General features: G+C 35.5%; 1 protein-coding gene across 1 annotated transcript in view; it reads left to right on the plus strand.

Moving 5' to 3' along the window:
- The window catches only part of ATF7IP2 (activating transcription factor 7 interacting protein 2), a 68,052-nt gene that overhangs the window by 14,092 nt on the left and 33,438 nt on the right, over window positions 1–20,522 (plus strand). Inside the window, exons 2-6 of the mRNA XM_061153958.1 lie at window positions 2,526–3,382; window positions 4,407–4,531; window positions 14,981–15,115; window positions 15,684–15,779; window positions 18,732–18,889. Of these exons, the coding sequence (XP_061009941.1) occupies window positions 2,536–3,382; window positions 4,407–4,531; window positions 14,981–15,115; window positions 15,684–15,779; window positions 18,732–18,889 (1,361 nt within the window). The 5' untranslated portion in view covers window positions 2,526–2,535. The remainder of the gene's footprint in view (window positions 1–2,525; window positions 3,383–4,406; window positions 4,532–14,980; window positions 15,116–15,683; window positions 15,780–18,731; window positions 18,890–20,522) is intronic.

The raw sequence follows: 20,522 nt of genomic DNA on the forward strand, positions 1-20,522 counted from the left end.
AAGCCAGAAGATAGGGGAAATTTTTTCCAATTATTTGATATTTAAAATTTTAACTAGGGAATTTAGTTCTCATAGATTTTCCCCCAAAAGATAACTTTTATTAGAAATATATTCAATAACACATTCAAGTAGAGAAATTCGCTATACATATTTTTCCTTTTGATAGAACTCTACCTTTCAAATAGAACAGATTTTTTTTCTTTTGGTTGTTTTTAAATGACACAAAGCTGTAGAATTATCAATAAGAACTTATATTTTTAGATGAAGTTGATTGTGTATACATCCTGATTTTTGGTTTAAAATTAATCAGCCCAGAACAGATGGACAAACTGTGGCATATTCAAATGATAGACTACTGTACAGCAGTGAGAAAGAATGATCTACAATTAAACAGAGCATGCATGAATCTCACAAACATAAGGAAGAGTGAAAGAAGCCAGACTGCTGCTGCTGCTGCTAAGTTGCTTCAGTCATGTCCGACACTGTGCGACCCCATCCCTGGGATTCTCCAGGCAAGAACACAGGAGTGGGTTGCCATTTCCTTCTCCAGTGCATGAAAGTGAAAAGTGAAAGTGAAGTCGCTCAGTCATGTCCGACTCTTTGCGACCCCATGGACTGCAGCCCACCAGGCTCCTCCGTCCATGAGATTTTCCAGGCAAGAGTACTGGAGTGGGGTGCCATTGCCTTCTCTGAAGCCGGACACTAAAAAGTGCTTATTATGTAATCTCATGTATATAAAATATGAAAGTGGCTTAAATTCATCTATGCTGTTAGATTGCAGGCTACTGATCACCCCTGGGAGATGGGGAAGCAGTGACTAGAGGGAGAAGTATGAGGGGGCTTCTGGGGGACTGGAATTATTATTTTTTTTATTCTTTTATTTCTGTAACCTTTTTAAAGAGTAGTTAGACTCACAGCAAAATTAAGAGGAAAATAACAGATTTCTCCTAGATCCCTTGCCCCATACATGTATGACCTCCGCCATTATGAATATCCCCTACCAGAGTGTGATATATTTGTTGTAATTGATAAATCTATGAATCATTCTCTTTTTGATCTAGATTCTAGTTAAAGGGGTGTATTCAGTTTGTGAAAATTCTTTTAACTGTGTACACATGATATGTGCACTTTTCTGTAGGTACTATACTCAGTCAAAAAAAAAAAGTTTGGAAAAGAAAAAAAAAACAACAAAAAACCCCCAAAATAAAAGAATTAAAAATTGATCAGCCTTGCTCTAGAAAAGACTTGGTTTCTCCATTTTTTCTATGGTGAATATTGCAAAAACTGTATTCATAAAGAGGCAATCAAATATAGAGTCAAATAGGGAAAGTAGAACTCTATCTTGTATCAGGCCCTTAATGAAAGTGTGCTATTTTTCTGGATTTTCTGATTTTTAAGTATGCATGACAGGTTTTTGAAATTTGAATTTATGGTTTTTTTTTTCCCCTTCTTTTAAGTAAGATTCACTCAGCCTTCAGGTCTCACAAATCCTGGAATTGTTCCTGATCAAATGATATACTGAATGAAAAGAATATATATAGTCAATGAAAGCTTCAAGTAAGAAAATAGATAAGGATAAATCAAAAAATTATTCAGGTAGCTTTGGCTGGGTTTGTTGTTGTTTAGTTGCTAAGTTATGTCCAAGTCTTTGCAATCCCGTGGACCTTACCCCACCCCACTGGGTTATTTGTACCTTGAAAGGTCTTAGACTCTGTCTTTGAATTTAGTAAGTGTGCTCTATAGTTTGTTAGGTAACTCGTCTACCATGTATTATATAGTTGTTTGTTTTGCTTATATTTGCCTTGTAATTTGGCAGTTTTCTTCTAAACCATTTACCTATCTATGGTTTAGATTGGACTTAATATGAATACTTAATGTGAATAATCAGAAATACAGATAAATACTCTTTTTCTCTGCTATGTAGTAGATTTTTATTTAACAAATAATTCAGAATTAAGAATGTATTGAAAAAAATTGAAGAAAAAAAGAATGTATTGAAAACTAACTTTGTTTTCTTATTTGAACTAACATCATGTTGTGTATCTTAGTACTCACTTCATACTGATAACTGTTGGGAATCAGCTTTTGCAGTACCATTAATTTGGAAATTGGAATATTAGGAAAGCTTTAATAAAGGTGCCTCGTGATACAGAAAATGGAATATTCCATGCAAAACATTGTTTATCTGTTTTTGTGAAAAAATGTTTGAAGTATGGCCTGCTTGGATTATTTAAATTAGAACTCAATGGTTATAGTAGTGAGGTATCATAACAAAAAGTGGCCTGCTAAATGATCAGACTTAGTATCAAATAAAGGTTTACTGGCAGTATAAATTTTGGCTTTATATAGTTAGAGTTATAGAACAACGTTTAATTACAGTGACACAGATGAAAATGAATATAATTTTCAATAAAAATAGTTATCTAAATCTGGCACATAGTCTCAACATTATTTTAATATTGTAAATAAATGTTAGCTTTTGTCTGTTAGAGAAATGCATTCAAATATGGTATTTTACATTCCAGGCTATGAAAGATGGCAAGTCCAGATGGAAGTAAACGGAAGATTTTAAAAGCCAAGAAAACAATGCCTGTAAGTTGCCGGAAGCAAGTAGAGATCCTGAATAAGTCGAGGAATGTTGAAGCACTAAAAACAGCAGCAATTGAGAATAATATATCAAGTGGTAATGAGAATTCAAGTACTGCTGTCATAAGTAGCAAATGTAGACATTCTGAAAATGATGCTTCCTCATTGAACTCCATCAAAAATTCAGTATGTGAACCAAAAAGTAAAGAATTTTCTCAGAATTTAATAAAACCACTAGAAATTACTGATTCGGAAACAAGATTGGAATACACAGAAGAACAAGTTGTGTACCCTTGTGAAAAGCCAAGTAAAACAGTAGAATTTCCCAGGAAACTCTTTATACACGAGGCAAAAGATTCACAAAATACTACTGAAAATCATTTTGAATGTCAGGCAAGTGTAACAAGATCCTTTTTTGAACATGAAGAAGATTGTAATCTGAAATCCATTTGCCATTTATCCAGTGTATTGAGTGGTATAGTTCAAATTCCAAAGTCTACAAAAACAAATACCTTGGATGATAAGAGAATTGACAAGATAGTTTCCTATTTAGAAGCAAATTCCAGTGCTGAGTTATATGATAAAAAGCAAAGTGACATTTTAATTTTCAGTTCAGATGACCCTTTTGTGCCTGCTGATAAAATACCTAAGTTGGTGAATTCAGTCATTTCAAGTAACTGTGCTGATGACATTTTGAAAAGTGAAGAATCCTATAGAAACTATCTTTCCAGCATTTTAAGTTGTGAAAATTTAGACGCAAAGTGGCTGTCCTCACTTGACACTGATAGTAATAACAGTAAGTGAATACTTATGTATCTCTTGGAGAAATTAAAAATAGTTACTTTGCTTGGGGGAATTTCATTATCTCAGATATAGATGCAGTAGAATCCTTATAGACAGGAAAATAGTAAATGATGACAATAATTATTTCAGAGTATCTTGTTTTTGAACCATTCTTGGCAGTGATGGGGAATGGTATCCTCTGTCTCCAAAGGGAAGTAAGTTCTGGCAAAGGAGGAATCAATCACTTTCCTTTGAAAGTACAACAGGATTAAAAGGTGGTTTATAGAAATTGTTTGCTTCATTGACACCTTTTCTGTTTTTGGAGTTTTATTAATAAGAAGGCTAGTTGAGAGAGTGGGTTTTTAAAATAGTTGATGAACCCATTTCTTTCTGTAGAATTGACCTATATATCACATGCCAAGTATAAGCTGATAGATAATAAACATACATATGCATACAGGTTTGTGTGTATGTAGTGTAAGAAATACATCAAATAATTAACCAGTGAAGTTTTAGGATTATAAAATCATTAAAATAGCAGAAGTAAATTTTATTAAAAGTAGGGTGTTTTATAGCTTAATGAAATACAAGAAAAAAATGAGTTCACAGGAAAAATATATTTGTTTTCTTGTCTCGGCTACAGAGTAATCATTTAACAAGGTGAATTTTAAATTGCTTAAAAGTAATAGTAGGGTCATCTATTAAAAATATGTTGGACTGCCTGAATAACTATAAAAATAATGTAAGACCACTCAAATAACTGTAAATAGAAGATCTAATGCTATAATTTGTTTAGTTATTATTAAATAAGCATTAAATTGGTATTAAGTAAGATGGGAGGAAAGTACATTCTAGACCAGTACTAAGATTTTTTTTTTAATTTGTTGGAATTTTTTATACAATTACATTTTCTAAAAAATGCTCCTGTGGTCACATTTTAGTTTTTAAATTTGCTTACGGGTCCCTAAATTAGAAAATCCCCCTGTTTCTTTCATTAGAAGAAATATTATCATCTCTGATCTTTTCATCTTCCCAAGGCCATAATCAAAAGAAGAGGATGTTTTCAGAAAACAAAGAAAATGTTAAGCGTGTGAAAACTTCAGAGCAAATTAATGAAAATATTTCTGTAGCTCTGGAAAAGCAAACAGCTTTGCTGGAACAGGTAAAATATTGGGCTTAAATATTTGCTTCAGAAGCTTACTTTTGATGAGTAAAAAATAGTAAAAGTTAATTGATTTACACAGTGGGTACAGATAACTTTCATGATGAAGGACTGATACATGAAAACTGAATTAGCAGGTGGAGGTGTTGCAGGAAGGGGGACCCCTTCCAGGGCCCGAAACTGGGCTCTTGTCTAACACTCAGAACTGAATTGTCCAAGGAGACACATGTGCTGACAAAGCAAGAGATTTTATTGGGAGGGGCACCCGGGGGGAGAGCAGGAGGGTAAGGGAACCCAGGAGAACTGCTCTGCCGCCTGGCTCGAAGTCTGGGGTTGTATGGTAGTTTTATGATGATGGGATTTGTTTCCGAGTGGTGTTTGGCCAATCATTCTAATTTAGAGTCTTTCCTGGTGGTGCACGCATCACTCAGCCAAGATGGATGTTAGCGAGAGGGATTCTGGGAAGTGGACGGACACGCGGTGTCTCCTTTCGCCCTTTCCCGAACTCTTCCGTTTGGTAGTGGCTTATTAGTTCCATATTCCTTATCAGGATCTCCTGTCATAAAACAACTCATGCAAATGGTTACTATGGTGCCTGGTCATGGTGGGTGGTTTCAATCAATGTGCTTCCCCTAACAACTCCCCCCTGAGAGACTTAATACTCAAGATACTTCTTGGGAATTGGGGCAGAGGTCTCTTTCTTCTGTAACTTCTTCCTGCTGTGCATGGGCATAGGCCTGCCTAGCAGAGCGAAAGTCTCTCTCTACCTGATCTAAGTCAAGGTATTTTTTTTGCCTGAAACCAGCATTCAGCCTTGTAATAACAGCAATTTAGTTTGAAACTGTTGGCTCCTCTCAGAGATAAAATAGAAAGGGGCCAAACAGGAAACCTAACAGGATGGTCATCACTGGTCCCCAGAAACAGGAGGCAACATTTGGGGTGAGGTCTGCAGGGTTTGTGACTTTTTTTTTTTTTTTTTTTTGGTTGGTGGTGAAGCAACAGGGCTGTGCTCCAGGAATCTTCTGTTTAGTCTGAAGTTACCATCCTCCATCTGGGTGGGGGCTCCAGTTCTGTAGAACTCAAAGACATTGTTAGGCATATTTGTTTGAATAGGAACCAAGACCCTGTCTGGAGGCTGTACCACCAATTGATTGTTTCTCATCTATTTCCATATCCCCTCCCTTCCCTGATTAGCAACTGTTTGAATCTGCCTTTTGGAACCAGGGAAGGTCAAGGAGGCTGAATGAAGCCTATATCCTACAGATAAGAAATGGAGAACACACAACAGATCTGTACTCCAGAGCCCCACAGAGTCCTGCTCAGTTTTAATTTAGGGAACAGGGCAACTATGACTGTGCTATCTTCTGTCAAAATGGGGCATAGGACTGCCTCAGCTTGGAGAATAGACGCTGAATTGGAAGTATTCCTGAGCTCCAAGTCCTAGATCTGAGCCTTGTATGATTAAAATCTCAATCCCTTGGTCTGCCATTTTGTTGTAACAGACCCAATTAGTAGCTGGAGGAGGGATAACTGGAATTTTAATAGACAAAATAAATCACATTTCTTTTTAGAAGAATAGGCCTGAAACCCAATCTGGACCTGGCACTTCAGGGAGACTTGTAGCCAGTTAGCCAGTTGCCTAGTTTTATAAAAAGTAAGGTTGCAGTTATTAGCTTCCAGCAGACATTGTTTTGAGAATGGTGGCATCTAAGCTTGACATGACTCAGAAAACTCAAGTGTTTAGCAGTACAACATCTGATCTGAAATTACACCCATAGTAACACCTGGTTATTTCCCAGGATGTCTGAACCATAGCTACTCTATTTTGACTTTTAATTGTAAAGTTTTCCTTAATAGCCAAAGCAGATGTCACTATTAATGACATCAGTGTTTTTCTAGGTATGAGAAGATGTGAGAATTGGAACTCGTATAACCTTCTCCTGAAAAGATCTAACTATCTGAAGGCCTGTTCTGCCAGTTTTTCTCAGAGCACAGAGTGCCTCATTCCTGATTTTTACCCTGAACTCCTTTCAGGGGTGTTGAAAGTCAGCAGTTGCAGTGGCCATGATTTAATCTCTGTAGATGTAGATGGCAAGTGTCAGTCTTCAGTTGGCAGAGCCCCTTTTTGCTCATAAACTTGACCATGATTTTGAGGGGGCATTTCATGACCATATTATCCCATGGTGCTGAGAATGTCCATTCTCAGGTTTGGCAAAGATTTTGTTGATGGGCCACTCAATGTGTTGTTACTGGACTAGGCCATAAAACTATCCAAAATTCTCTGAACCACCTGTCTTACTAGCCTCTTGGTCCAGGAAAATATTGCCTCTTTTTGCTTCTTCCCATATCTAGAGTTACTCTGTTACCATCATCGATCTCTTATCAGAGGCCTGACACACATTTGACAGTGTAAGAAACAGCAATTTTGTAAAACAGGTGAAATACAAATAACATAGCCAGCAGTATTAGTAAAGTCACAAGTAAGACTTAAGTTAAGAGCTTCCATTAGATGTAGCCCAGTATATCTCAGGTCATCTGACTTAGTCTACTCTGTGGAATCTTCATCTTCCAGGGAAATTATATATTGGCACCACCAGCCCAGTTGTCTCATGTTACTAGACTGATTATCCTTAGTATGATTTAATTGTTTCCAACACAGAGGAGACTTTAAACCTAAATTACCATAGCCTGGTGTTATCTATATAAATCCATCCCATGATTGTGGGAGATTTTTTCCTCCTTTGCTGAAACTTTTCTTGTTGCTCTGATTGAGTTTGAGTAATAGAAAAAGGCTCAAATTTGTGGCCAGAATCAGAGCAGGCATTATTAATTGGTCCGGTGAGGGGATCCCAACTAGCAATATCACAGTGACCTGAATATGACTATAATTTTTTTTTTTTTTAAGTAAATTTTCTCAGGGCCAACCGGTTAGAGTCTTGTAGTAGAGAAATTTACCAAGGTAACCCAGAACTAGACACAGGTAATTGGCCACAAACCCAACAATTGGATTGATTTCTAAAACTAGCATAGCATCAGGCCTGTGATAGAAAAGCATTTGATTTATATGCAAAGGCCTAAGAAGTAAGGAAAACATTATAAATGATCATACGAATCAGATCCAGCATCTTGGGCAAGCTGTCTACCTCTGATGTCGTCATCTTCTTATCCTCGTGTAGTTTAGTTTCTCCTGATAAAACAGTCCTTCCATCCAGGTTGGAGACAGTCCCTTAAATTATGTCTTTTTCCAGTCCTGATTGTAGGTCATGAGGCGTCTGATCTTCATCCAAAGATAGATTACTGAGATATGCTTCAGAAACAAACTTAGTATGTTCTTTAAGAATTCAACTAAAATTTACATTAATACCAAATAACAGCAAAGAACTATCCAAGAAATGATTGGTAGACCTCCATTAACAAACTGGGATTTAACATTTTTTGAAACATCTTTTTCTCCCTAAAATTACCCTCATTTTTATCAAATATAACTAAATTAAGGTTAGCCTTGTTTGCAAAATAGGTCTGTTCTCACTAATTTTGGTCTGATGATTTATATAACCATAATTGATCATAGATTTTTTTTTTTTTTTGCTGAAACATTTATACAATCTCAGACTGAACTTTTAAAATAAAACAGGGCTGGGAAACTCACACCAAAGGCTTATCACAGATTTTGCCTAAAAAATCTAGGTGAATTCTTCCCTTTTTAAGGTCTCAAAAATTCCTTGAGATTTTTGTACCTATCAGTGAGATAACCTTCCTAGCTCATTTGATAAACTTACTGGAAACCTAAGAGTTTCAAATTTCTGGAGGAGTCAGAAAATATAATTGTTTTGTTTATAACGTATAATTTTACCAAATTATTTTCATAATTAGTTTGAGAGGAAGGTTTTCCCTACTCCCGGAAAACAAGATTCAAACCTGTAATTTGTCCGGTAGAAACCACTAAAGTTATAAGCACATTCACCGATTCATTCAGTCCTTTTTTAACTTTTGTGAAGTCATCAGGTTTTTCATTAGAATACCAGGACATATCAAAATGTTAAGAACTCCATATAATTTCTAGGATATCTGTATTAGTAATTTTACCATACATTATAACATGAGCAGATTTATTACTCATTTGATAATCTTTTTCATGTAATTTAACCAACCAAATAAACACAGTTTAATATCTCTCTTTGGGATGTTTCAGGGGCCCTCTGAAGCACCCCAAAGTTAGCTAGAGGTCAAAGGAACTTCAAAAGAATTCAATTTAGGAAGTTTTATCAAAAAGATCAATTAAAAGCATTTAGAACATTTGGTCAGATTTAGTCAATGTTGATGGGTGTATCATTTAGCTTGTTGATATGTCACAATGGGTGTAAATACCAAGGCTGAAGGTCTAGTGAAAGTCACCTCCACCATCTTGGACCTAGTTGGCTCTAACCAGTTTTCTTATGGCTGTGTCATTCCTAACAAAATCCATTTATCTAACTAATTGTAATCCAATTTTAGAAAATCCTGATCATGTGTAACTCTTTTTAGTATTTTTTCATACCTTTTTTCTTTTTTTTTTTTTTTTACTGAAAGCACACTTCCTACTTTCCTTTAGCAACTAAGAACTAACTTTTATATTAGCATTTTATAGATTGGTGAGCATAAATACCAGTGATAATTTCTAAAACCCTTGCTTTCTTAGAACATTTTAGGATGGCACCAAACATTATTCATTTATAGTCCCAAATCTCTTTAGTTTCTCTGTAAAAGGAAATTAGTGTTTAGTAGTAAATGTTTCACAATCATTTTATTTGGAAATGACCTAACTGTTCAATAGACTTCTGACACTTAGCACACTTAGCACAACCCTTAGAAATTCAAGTTACACCAATCTGGAGAGACTATTTTAGACAGATATTCCTAAAAAATAATTATTCTTAATAGAGTTTATATAAAAGCTCATATCTCATTTACATTTTTTTTAGAAGTTTCTTCACTTGTAATTTCCTTGTTGACAAACTTGTAACAGATATAATATTTAACTTATGTTAAACCTAGGTACAATGAAAATATTCTACTTAATTACTCTAAGACATGTCTATATTAGATAGGTCAACAAATAATCATTAATATCAGGTATTTAATACTGAATATTTCCCAGTTCACCTGAACCTGGAATTTATTGTTTAATTTAGAATTATTTGATTTGTAAGCGCTTACCTTTCTTTAAGCCAATTAAAAGCTCATTTACAAATTAACCTCAAAAATATTACCCAGAGACAAAGACATACCAAGACATTTAGACAGACACAGTGCAAGATCTAGCTTCATTTTCTAAGTTTCGTCATGAATTAGATATTACAATATAAAATTTACTAGTTTATAAAAAAAGTTGAAATAAAATTTTTAAAGGCTTTTTCCCCTTTTCCCTCAGTCTCAGGAGTTAGAGATGGTCAAGATAAGTGTTCCTGAGAGCCCTGGTCTCAAGGCACAGGGAAAGAAAATCAAGTTCTAACAAAATGGCGGCAGGTCTAAACCAAATGGTGGCCAGACAAAGCAAAATGGCCATCAAAAATCACAACACAGAACACAGAGTTAAAACAGACATATGTAAACCTGGCAGTATTCATCAGACACTCCCTGAAATACAAGAATACAGTCTCTCAGAAAACCTCCTATAGAGACACAGAACTTCAAATCCAAGTACTAACAGAGTAAAGGAAAATATCTCAGGTCTTCTAAGATTTCAAAGGGAGGAAAGGAAGCCAGGTTGAAAGAAGAAGGGGGAGGAGGTAGGAGAAGGGGGCAAAAGGGGTGGCCTTACAGACGTCTCCTGCCACCTGCAGATACCCAGGCCTTAGGGGACTTTACCCTGGGCCTCCAGAGAAGGGAGGACTGGAACTTGGCCCTACCAGAAATCAGAACCAGAATTCGAGTTCTCTGCCAAGAGGAGGTGATCAGTCTCCAATCCTCAGCTCAGGCTGAGGCCCTTCGACCAGATTCCTGCGTCCACCAGGGGACTAGAAAAAAGGGGAAGGATAGGAAGGGTTAAGGAGAGGAAAGAGAGAGGGAAGGGGAGAGAGGTCAATAAAGTCTCTTGTTTCTTACTGGTCAGAGCACTCTGGCAAGTTGTGCACATCAGGAGGAGACCAGGGACAAAAGGGTCCCAGTTGCAGCCGCTGGGTTTGGTCCATTGGCAGGCAAGCTGGCCCCTGAGTACCCCGACTGGTTAGGATGTCAGTCTCAGCGAAGAAGAGTCCCACCAGAGTCGCCATTTGTTGCAGGAAGGGGGACCCCTTCTGGGCCCGAAACTGGGCTCTTGTCTAACACTCGGGAAAGAATTGTCCTAGGAGACACATGTGCTGACAAAGCAAGAGATTTTATTGGGAAGGGCGCCCGGGTGGAGAGCAGGAGGGTGAGGGAACCCAGGAGAACTGCTCTGCCACGTGGCTCGCAGTCTGGGGTTGTATGGTGATGGGATTAGTTTCTGGGTGGTCTTTGGCCAGTCATTCTATTTCAGTCTTTGCTGGTGGCGCATGCATCACTCAGCCAAGATGGATGCTAGCGAGAGGGATTCTGGGAAGTGGACGGACACACAGTGTCTCCTTTCGCCCTTTCCTGAACTCTTCCGGTTGGTGGTGGCTTAATAGTTCCGTATTCCTTATCAGGATCTCCTGTCATAAAACAACTCATGCAAATGGTTACTATGGTGCCTGGCCAGGGTGGGCGGTTTCAATCAGTGTGCTTCCTCAACAGGGATATTAGGAAAAAATAATTGTTTACATCACATCTCTAGATCCTTGAAAATGGTCCCTTACAGAGAAGCCTACAGAATCATGTGACGGGAGAGAGCGGTGGTATTAATAGAGAATAGGCTTTTCAGTCAGTATTTTGCTCAAATCTTTCAGGTACTGCATGACCTTGAGCTTTGTGAACAATTCTGTCTCTTTTGTACTGGTCATGGGATTCTTTGATCTCTAGCCATAGCTGTTTGTTATCAGTTGATACTTCATAGAGTTAGGCAGCCCAGACATTCATTGTAAAGTCCTGCTACATTTGGGTTCACTTGCTATCATTTCCAAGTTTATACAGATAGGTTGCATTATCTGACATTTTGCTTTTCTGGCATCATTAAATGTACTTTTTCATTTCTTTTTGGCCTATTTCATCTCATTGTATTACAGTTTCTATACATGTCTGATTTACTCTGAGTTTGAGTATAATGAGCTTCAAATTTAGTAAGTCCTCTATCAGGACTTGTTTTGATGGTCATGTTTTGCTATTTTATTACCACTGAAATGCTGCAACTAAAAGTCATTATGTGGTAAATTAATGTCTGTCCTTAGCTATAACGGATCAAAATGTCTCAATCCAAACTATCCTACTGTTTCAGAAACAAAAACACTACTGTAGTTTCTAACACAGGCCATTAAAATTGCATAGTTACGTGTTATATGAATATATATTTGCATAATACATGGAAACCTTTTGAAAGACTCAAACAGAATCAGCTTAAAAGGTGAGGCAACACTTTCACCCTTTCTACCTCTTACTTTCTTCTGCAAGGCAAAGGAGACATTAATAAAAAACACATAAATATTCTGTTGTTTGCAAGAATGAGGTAGCAGAATTATGTTAAGCATGTGTGTGTGTACACGTGTACGTATGCACGCATGTGCAGTCTCTCAATCGTATCCAACCGTTTGTAGCTCCATGGGTTGTAGCCCACCAGGCTCCTGTGTCCATGGGATTTCCCAGGCAAGAATACTGAAATGAGTTGCCATTTCCTGTTCCAGGGATCTTCCTGACCCAGGAATCCAACCCGCCACGTCTTTTGTGTGGATATAGCTTAAGAGGTTGGGGATTGCAGATGTGTTATTCCCAGTGAGTTAGTAGCTGAATTCAGAAATAACTTCTGATGTGGACATATAAAGACAAAATTTATTCTTTGAACATTTAAATTTTTCTGGCACGGAAAAATCAGAGTTTCATTCACTGCTGTTACCTGCCTCACAAAATAGTCCACATTGATGCAGAATACGGTCCTTCCCATTGAGGTTTAGAGAATGCAGTTTATTTGTTATCCTCCCTGGCCACTACTACCAGAAGTTTCTTGCATTGTCCAGAGACAAAGGTTTTTAGCTAATTCCTTTTATCTGTCTCCCGGTAACTAACTCTCACTCACTTGATATTTTAATTCCTGTCTAAACAATTGACTCTCTAAACCACATCTGTTTTCCTTGTTTGAATCCCAGTGGAATAAGGGCTTCCCATTCTGACATTGTTCTTTCCTACTGAGAGAGTCCAAAAGCTGTTGACTCATCTTTTGAGGTTTCAAAAGGATCTTGTCCTGGTGTATTCCAATTAAATTACTGAAGTAGACGGGGGTTTTCTTCTGAAAGATTACCCTATGCACCATTGTAGAAAGTTGAGTCAGATACATAAGTGCCAATCTTTCTCTAATATTTAGGCCACTTTGCCTGCCATATGCAAATTGTAGCTAGGACTTCATCTGATTCCATAATTTTAGTCAAATTACCATCTGTAGAAGACATTTATGAGGTGTTTGTTGGAGGTTATTGTGCCTGCCTTCTCTATGAAGAATGTCACCACTAAATGAGAATGAATGTCTCTGCTACACCATAGGAATCATGCCTTAATGGGCAGTTATTCCAAAGTAACAAAGTTTTAAGAGTCTGCCTTCATCTGAATCATCAAGAGTACTTGTTTAAATTGTGTTTATTTTAAATTGAGCTCACTAATAATTGTTTTAAGCTTCTTTTTTCTCAAACTTACCTGATGAGAATCATTAGTGGTGACTGTACAACTTTCCAGGCCCCTTTCCAGGAAATTGCTTGATGAATCCAGGTTAGGGCCTAAGAATTTGTGATTTTTAACAAGTATTCCATGTGATTCTTCCTTACCAGGGAAGTTTGACGAACACTGTGTTCCTTTTGCTTCTTAGCAAAACAGTATTTCCCTAAACAGAACGGACATGTTTTTCCAAAGTTTCATTGGGGTAGGAGCTTCACATATTGACCTTAGTCAGTGAACTGGCAAGCATGCAGTAATGCATAAAAACCTTACATGGTTGACAGGTAACGGCTGTCAGTAAAAATGGTATGAGTTTCTGAGCATTTACTTACGTTTATTTTAAGCAGTTAATTTAATCAGATATTCAAAAATTGTAAGAGTACAAGTGATAATCATGTCTAATGTTGAGAAACCACTGAAGAAATGTTAATGAAGCACTACAGAAGAAATAGAGTAGACAGTGATTTTGAGGAGCAAGAACAATTGGGAAGGAAAAGGAAAAGCCTTGGGAATAATCAAAGTTACTGATTATGACTAGTCATCCAAGTGACATCAGTATAAATGAGTTTAACATAGAAGCTGTTCTAATTTTGAACCCCAAGTTACAAGATACTAGGGGAAGATATAAACATTACTAATAAATACCTTAATTATATCATGACAGGTTTTGTACTAAAAGAGACTACTCTGTTGTGAGAGTTGCTTAAAGGAGCATTTACATTGAGCAAACACCTGTAGTGAATATTTCTGAATGTATAGCTCAGCAGAGCTGTTCATTTCCTTGGGCATTGAGATTAATTATGCTCCCTGAAAATAAGCCAATCTATTTCCTGAAAACCAGCCAGATAATGAAATTCATTAGTGTTTCATGTGTTAAGTACTATAATCTGATAGAATAGCATGCATTATGCCAGATAGCATTAGTCACATTGTCACTAGTATCTTAAAATTTTATCAACAAGAAGTCCTCCCTATCCCCCATCCCCACCCCCAAAGTAAAACTATGTAAGGAAATTATTTTGCATATGTATGTCCTTTCTTTCAATTCAGTGTTTTCCATTTTACAGAGCTCTTATGCATATTATCTTTTTATGTTCTTAACAAAAATCCTACAAGCATCCCTTTTTCAATACTGTATGACATCTGTCCATTTGTGGACAGGGCAAATGAAACTCAGGTGTTGTGACTTCCCAAAGGTCATATAGCTTGTTAATGACAAGGTCAAGGCTCAAATTTTCATAATTTGCTTTGTATCTACTGCAGATCAACCAGCCATTTGAGATAAGTACAGTCTCTTTTCATAGAGTACTAGGTTTCAGTTATGGTCATTAAAAATATATATAAATGGGACCAAATAGGCTTTTATTGTTCCTTTAATTTGTATTATGGAATTCAACTGAAACTGTAGGAAACTAAAATTAGTATTGAGAGAATAAACGTAATTTCTAACTTATCCATATATTTAAATGTTAGATGTGTTCTGCTGAATTTGATTTTTAACTTTTATAAAATTTACTGATATAGTAATACAAATATATAAATAAAGTACATTTTACTAGTTACAGTAAACCTAGAAAAAAACAAAGCTGTTTTCAAGAAGTAGAAAATAAATTGCTTTTAAATTTGAAACATGGGATGTTTTGTATTTTTAAATTCTAGGTCAGACTTTTGGTTCGACAGGAGATCTGTAGTATAAATTACAAACTATTTGATAGCAAACTGAGAGAATTGACTGAACGCATTGGGAAGACACAGTGCACGAATAAACATGAAGCAACAGCGGATAAACTCTTTGTAAGTTTCTAATTTCATTTAGTTTCATTCGAGTCGTTTTAAAAAGTAATATTTAATGATGTTGTACATGTTAGGAAAGGAAAATAAAGGTAGACTAAAATCTGATCCCTGGCCACAACCTGATATATTAATACTATACATAGAATTTATTATACCTCAGCTATTTTGGTCCTTGAGAAATACTTGTAGAGCCATCAGCCTTTAGGTGTCAGTTAAAAAATACATTCTGTATTAGAGTTTATGTAACCTGTTTCAGGCTCGCTTTAGGGGTTTTTTTTGTTTGTTTTATTTTACTCATCTAGGGTTACTTGTGGATTGATATTTCTATCACTATTAATATTATGGTGAACTAATTAGAAGTTTCATTTTCTTTTTAAATCTTCCAATCTTGGACATATTATACTAGCATCAAACCTGATTTAAATGTTTGCCTTACATAAGAATTTCTCATATATTTGATGGATGCCTAAGTCTCACAAAACTACATAGGCAAATAGTTTTCTCGCCATCTCTATGTGATATATTTTTTGGTACTCTGGTTTTGCATTTATTTGTTCTTTTCTTCTAGGCAAAAATAGCAAAACTTGAAAGACGTGTTAAAGCAGTGTTACCTCAAAGGCATTGTGTGGAACCAAATGTGGTATCCAACAATACAGCTTGTAAGGTTGGTATAAATGTATAGGAGTTTTAATAACTTACTTGACGCACATTATAAGTAGTGGGATTGTTAAGAACCAGAATATACTACCAGATGAAGACACGGGTTTAAAAGATAATAAATTTATACTTAAGAATATTCCTGTGACTCTGGAGAAGATAACTTCAGATAGCCAAAAGTAATGCCACTTGTATTTCTTTTATAAAATGAGTAGAGAGGTGATTTGTGATCGCCTAAACTGCCTCCCTCTGTCATTTTATCAGGATAAAAAATTTTAAACATATACAGAAAAGCTAAAAGAATTTTACAGTAAATGCTTATATAGTCAATGTATAACTTCTACCTTTATTTTTTGAATATATTTATATTTGTCATCTATCTGTCATTCTACTCATCCCCCAAGCCATCTTTATATTTGGTCCATTCATAAGTACTAAAGTATTTTGTATCAAAATACACTTTGCAGTGTCCACTTCAAAATATCTTAACATGAGTGTCATTAAATAGAATTTAGTATCTGTTTATAGTTTTTATATAAAATTTAAAATAGTCTTAAGTATACATTCCCTGAATTTTTTTCTTCTGTCTTTATTCCCTTCAGTATCATATATGCACTAGCCTCAGTTAACTCAATTGCAAAGCATTTTCTTCCCTGTTTTCTGAAAGTTTGTATAAGATATTTATTATTTCTTTAAATATTTGATAAAATCCACCTCTGAAAACCATTTGGGCCAGAAGTTTTCTAAGAAGACTTTTTCCTGAAAATGTAATTCTTTAATAGTATAAAGCAATTAAGATTTTTGTTTCATCTTGTGTATTAGTTTTGTAAGTTATCTTAGCAAGGAATCTGTCCATTTTATCTAAGTTGTTGGTTTTGTTGGCATAAAGTTGTTGATAAAATTCCCTTGTCATTTTAATATTTGTAAATCTGTAGTGATATAGTCTTTCATTTCTGTTACTTGTATAAACCATGTTTTCTTTTTTTTTTTTGGTCAATCTTATTTTAGATGTAATTTGTTCTTTTTCCAGCTTCTTAAAAGAGAAAGAGCTTTAATTTTTAACCTTCTTTTCTACTAGGAAATATTTAAAGATATAAATTTTCTTCTAAGCACTGCTTTTTCTAAGCATCCTCTTAGCACTATGTACTTCTCAGTGTAGAAAGTATAATAATCTGTATTGCACTGTATTTTTGTTTTCCATTAGTTCAAAATAATTTCTTATTTCTCCTGTGGTATTGTTCTTTGATCTGTGGCTTATTTAGAAGTGTGTGTTTAATTTTCAGACATTTCTTGCTATCTTAATTTTACTGATGCCTGTTTTTGTCAAAAAAACATACTATGTAAAATTTCGATCTTGAGTTTTTAACACTTAGTTTATGCCCAAGGTATGCTTTCCCCTGGTGAATGTTCCCTGTACACTTAAAAAGACTATTGGGTGTAATATTCGATAAGTTTCACATCTGTGCTAATTGTATCAAGATGGTTCATAGTGGTGATTCATGACTCCCAAAAGATGTCCTGACCTAATCCCCAGAACCTGTGAGTATGTTACTTAATGTACTTAAAAGAAGCTTATAAATGGGAAGATTATCCTAGTGGGCTCAATATGATCATTGGGGTCCTTATAAAAAAGGAGTGAAGGTTAAAGACAGAAAATAGAGATGGGACGGTGAAAGCAGAGGTTGGATGATTGCACTGAAGATGGAGGCAAGGGCTACAAGCTAAGGAATGCTGGCAGCTCCTAGAAGCTGGAATAAAGGAAATGGATTCACTCCTGAAGCCTCCAGAAGGGATCCAGCCCTGCTAACAACTTGATCTTAAAAAAAAAACAGTTTCAAACTTCTGGCCTTCAAAAGTGTGAGAGAATAAGTTTCTGTTGTTTTAAACCACCTAGTTTGTGGTAATTTGTTATCACATCCTCCAAAAACTAATACAGGAATTAGTACCAGGAAGTATGGTGTGCTGTTGTAACAAATACCTAAAAATGTGGAAGTGGATTTGGAATGGTAGAGGCTGGAGGAATATTGAGGAACATGATTTTTCAAAAATTTGGATTGCCTTGAACAGACTTAGTAGAAATATAGATGTTAACGTCTGCAAATAAGGGCTCAGGAGGAAATGAGAACATCTTAGAGAAACCTTATATATTTTAAGAAAATACCTAAATCTTCATAAACAGACTGTTGGTAGAAAGATGGACATTTAAAAGCACTGTCTGTAAAGACTCAAATAAGGAACATATTGAAATTGGGGAGGAGGGAGTTCTTGTTACATTGTGGCAGAAAGCTTAGCTGAAATGTGACCTCCAGTGATATAACATGGAAAGCAGAATTTACAAGTGATGAGCTTGTATTTTTATTAGGCTGTTGAGATTTTTGAGCAAAGTGTTGAAAGTTTGGCTTGGTTTCTTGCTTCTTAACAGTAAAATGTGAGAGAAAAGAGATAAATTGAAGGAGAAACTGTTTAGCAAAAAGGAACCAGTATTTGATTTGGCAAAGTATTAGACTATCCAAAACTCATCAACTAGAAAAGAACAAGTTGGAAAATTGATTCATTTCTGGTCTTCACTTATTACTCTAAGTATAAAAAATAAAATTTTCTTTGTTAAAGCTGAATGTTTATTAATTCCTAAAATTCAGTATAATAGGAATAAAATATCTTCTTCATTCTTCTGTATCTAAGTACTTAGGTATTTGTTTTTCCTTCTCTTAAAGCTAAGAAATTGCTTCATGTTGTCATTAGTTTTATTTCTTTTGAAGTATTTTTTAAAAATTCATTTTGGCAGAGTAACTGCGATCATGGTCATCAGCCATTGATACACATATAATTTGCTTTACCATATGTATAGAGAAATAGTTTGAGAACAATTTCCAAGTGAAATTTTAACCTGTCAATTTTGTGTGGAAGACCACAGTTGGTAACCCTCCCCTCAACTGCTTTTTCCTCACCCAATTAACAGGTTGCAAATTCAGAGACAATGATTTTGGATAAGAATCCAGAGTCAGTTAATAGTCCACAGGAGAGGAAAACTGTGAAATCTGAAACTTGTAACCCTTCAGAAAAATCAAGTGGAAAGATTAATTGGTCACTGGACCATAATGAAGCTGTTTCTGAAAGGTAGGCATTTCTATAAAAATGCATGAACTTGCTCATATAAATGTGTTTGTAAACACCATGTACTTTTTTTTCTCAACGTAAAATAGCTTAAAGCTTCATATTTATATGAAAACTATTTTTGTCCATTATGAAGAAATTGGTTCTCTAGAAGTTTAATTGTTGTTTTAACTGTACTCAATAAAACCTTGAATTGGTTAGATGATCAGGTTTTTCACTGTGATGCTTTCTATTTTTGATATGGCAACCAGAGTGATAAACTGGATCATTCTAGTAGTTTCCACTTCTACTCATAGAAGAATCAAGGCCCTATGAAACAGTGGTTTCAAAAAAATTACACAGAAAAGTAAGATTAGGAAAATAATACAAGGAAAAAAGTGACTAAAATTAGTTCCCTGCATGTTGGAAGTATATAGTATCATGATAATGTCAAATTAGAGTGAATAGACTAACTTACTCATCTAATTGATCACAAAGTGGCTTAGACACACCTGATCTCCAGTCTAGTCTAATAAAAGATTTGGGGCTGGCGGGAAGGAAGTAATTTAATTTAACAGAGAAGCTTGATTGGTGATCTTGGCCTGAATTGATGTTCAAGGGTAGAGGGCTGGTGACATTTTAATGAATTATTTTCACTGGTGCCTCTCAACAGTTTTTGAGCTTTATAATATTATTTATTTACTTAACATTCACTCCTTAGTATATCCTATGGTTTTGATTTTATATGGTAAATTATACCTCAGCTTTTAAAAAGAGGAAACTATATAACCAAAAACAACTGAGTTAAATAATGGCCATTGAATGGAGAATATCACTCTTCTTCCCCAAGTGACTGTGCATACTCAAGGATGCTGTAAAATTGAAGAGAAACATTTCAAATCTATGCCATTTACATGCAGTTCTGACTCTTCAGAAGATATCCTAATGTTCCATGATATTGAGGTCTGCATTCTAGTTTGAGTCAGGAAGCTGCTGTGAAGAAGGCATTTACTTAGTTGGCAAAGAAAAGAGTCACATTTCAATGAGTGTTTATTGCTGCCACTTACTGATGCCTGTGCTAAAACTCATAAAGTGACAAAAAAGAAAAATAAAATGCTGTTGATAGAAGTGAAAAAGTGAAGACACCATTATATAAATAACATTTTATAGGCTGATATGCAAAATTTATCACTGGCTTATATCTGTGATGCGAACAATTCACCTTTCCATGCGCTGTAATGAAGGCAGAATGTACGATTTATGAAACCGTTTCAGGCAGCACTCTCAGCCCAAGGTGAGTGTGAGAACAGGTGTATACAAGAAATGTGCAACTTGACCCTGGTAAGTAAGTAGGTGAGGTTCAGCGGTGAGTTTTATAAAACATTTAAGGAAGAAACAATACCAGTTTTAAACAAACCATACCAACTATAAAAATAAGAGGGACTATTCTCTAGTTCATTTCAAGAGACTAGATACTAAAGTGTATTAACTCTGACACATTGATAATAAAATCAATTGTAGAATTTTACAGAGATAGAAATTACAATTTACTTGTACCCACAAAATGATTCAAATAATCCTAAACAAGAGACTGGTAAACCAAATTCAACAATATATAAAAGTTGAGTTTGTTCTAGGAATGCTGCAATGTTGGTTT

Source organism: Dama dama, chromosome 10, assembly GCF_033118175.1.
Source record: "Dama dama isolate Ldn47 chromosome 10, ASM3311817v1, whole genome shotgun sequence".
NCBI lineage: Eukaryota > Metazoa > Chordata > Mammalia > Artiodactyla > Cervidae > Dama > Dama dama.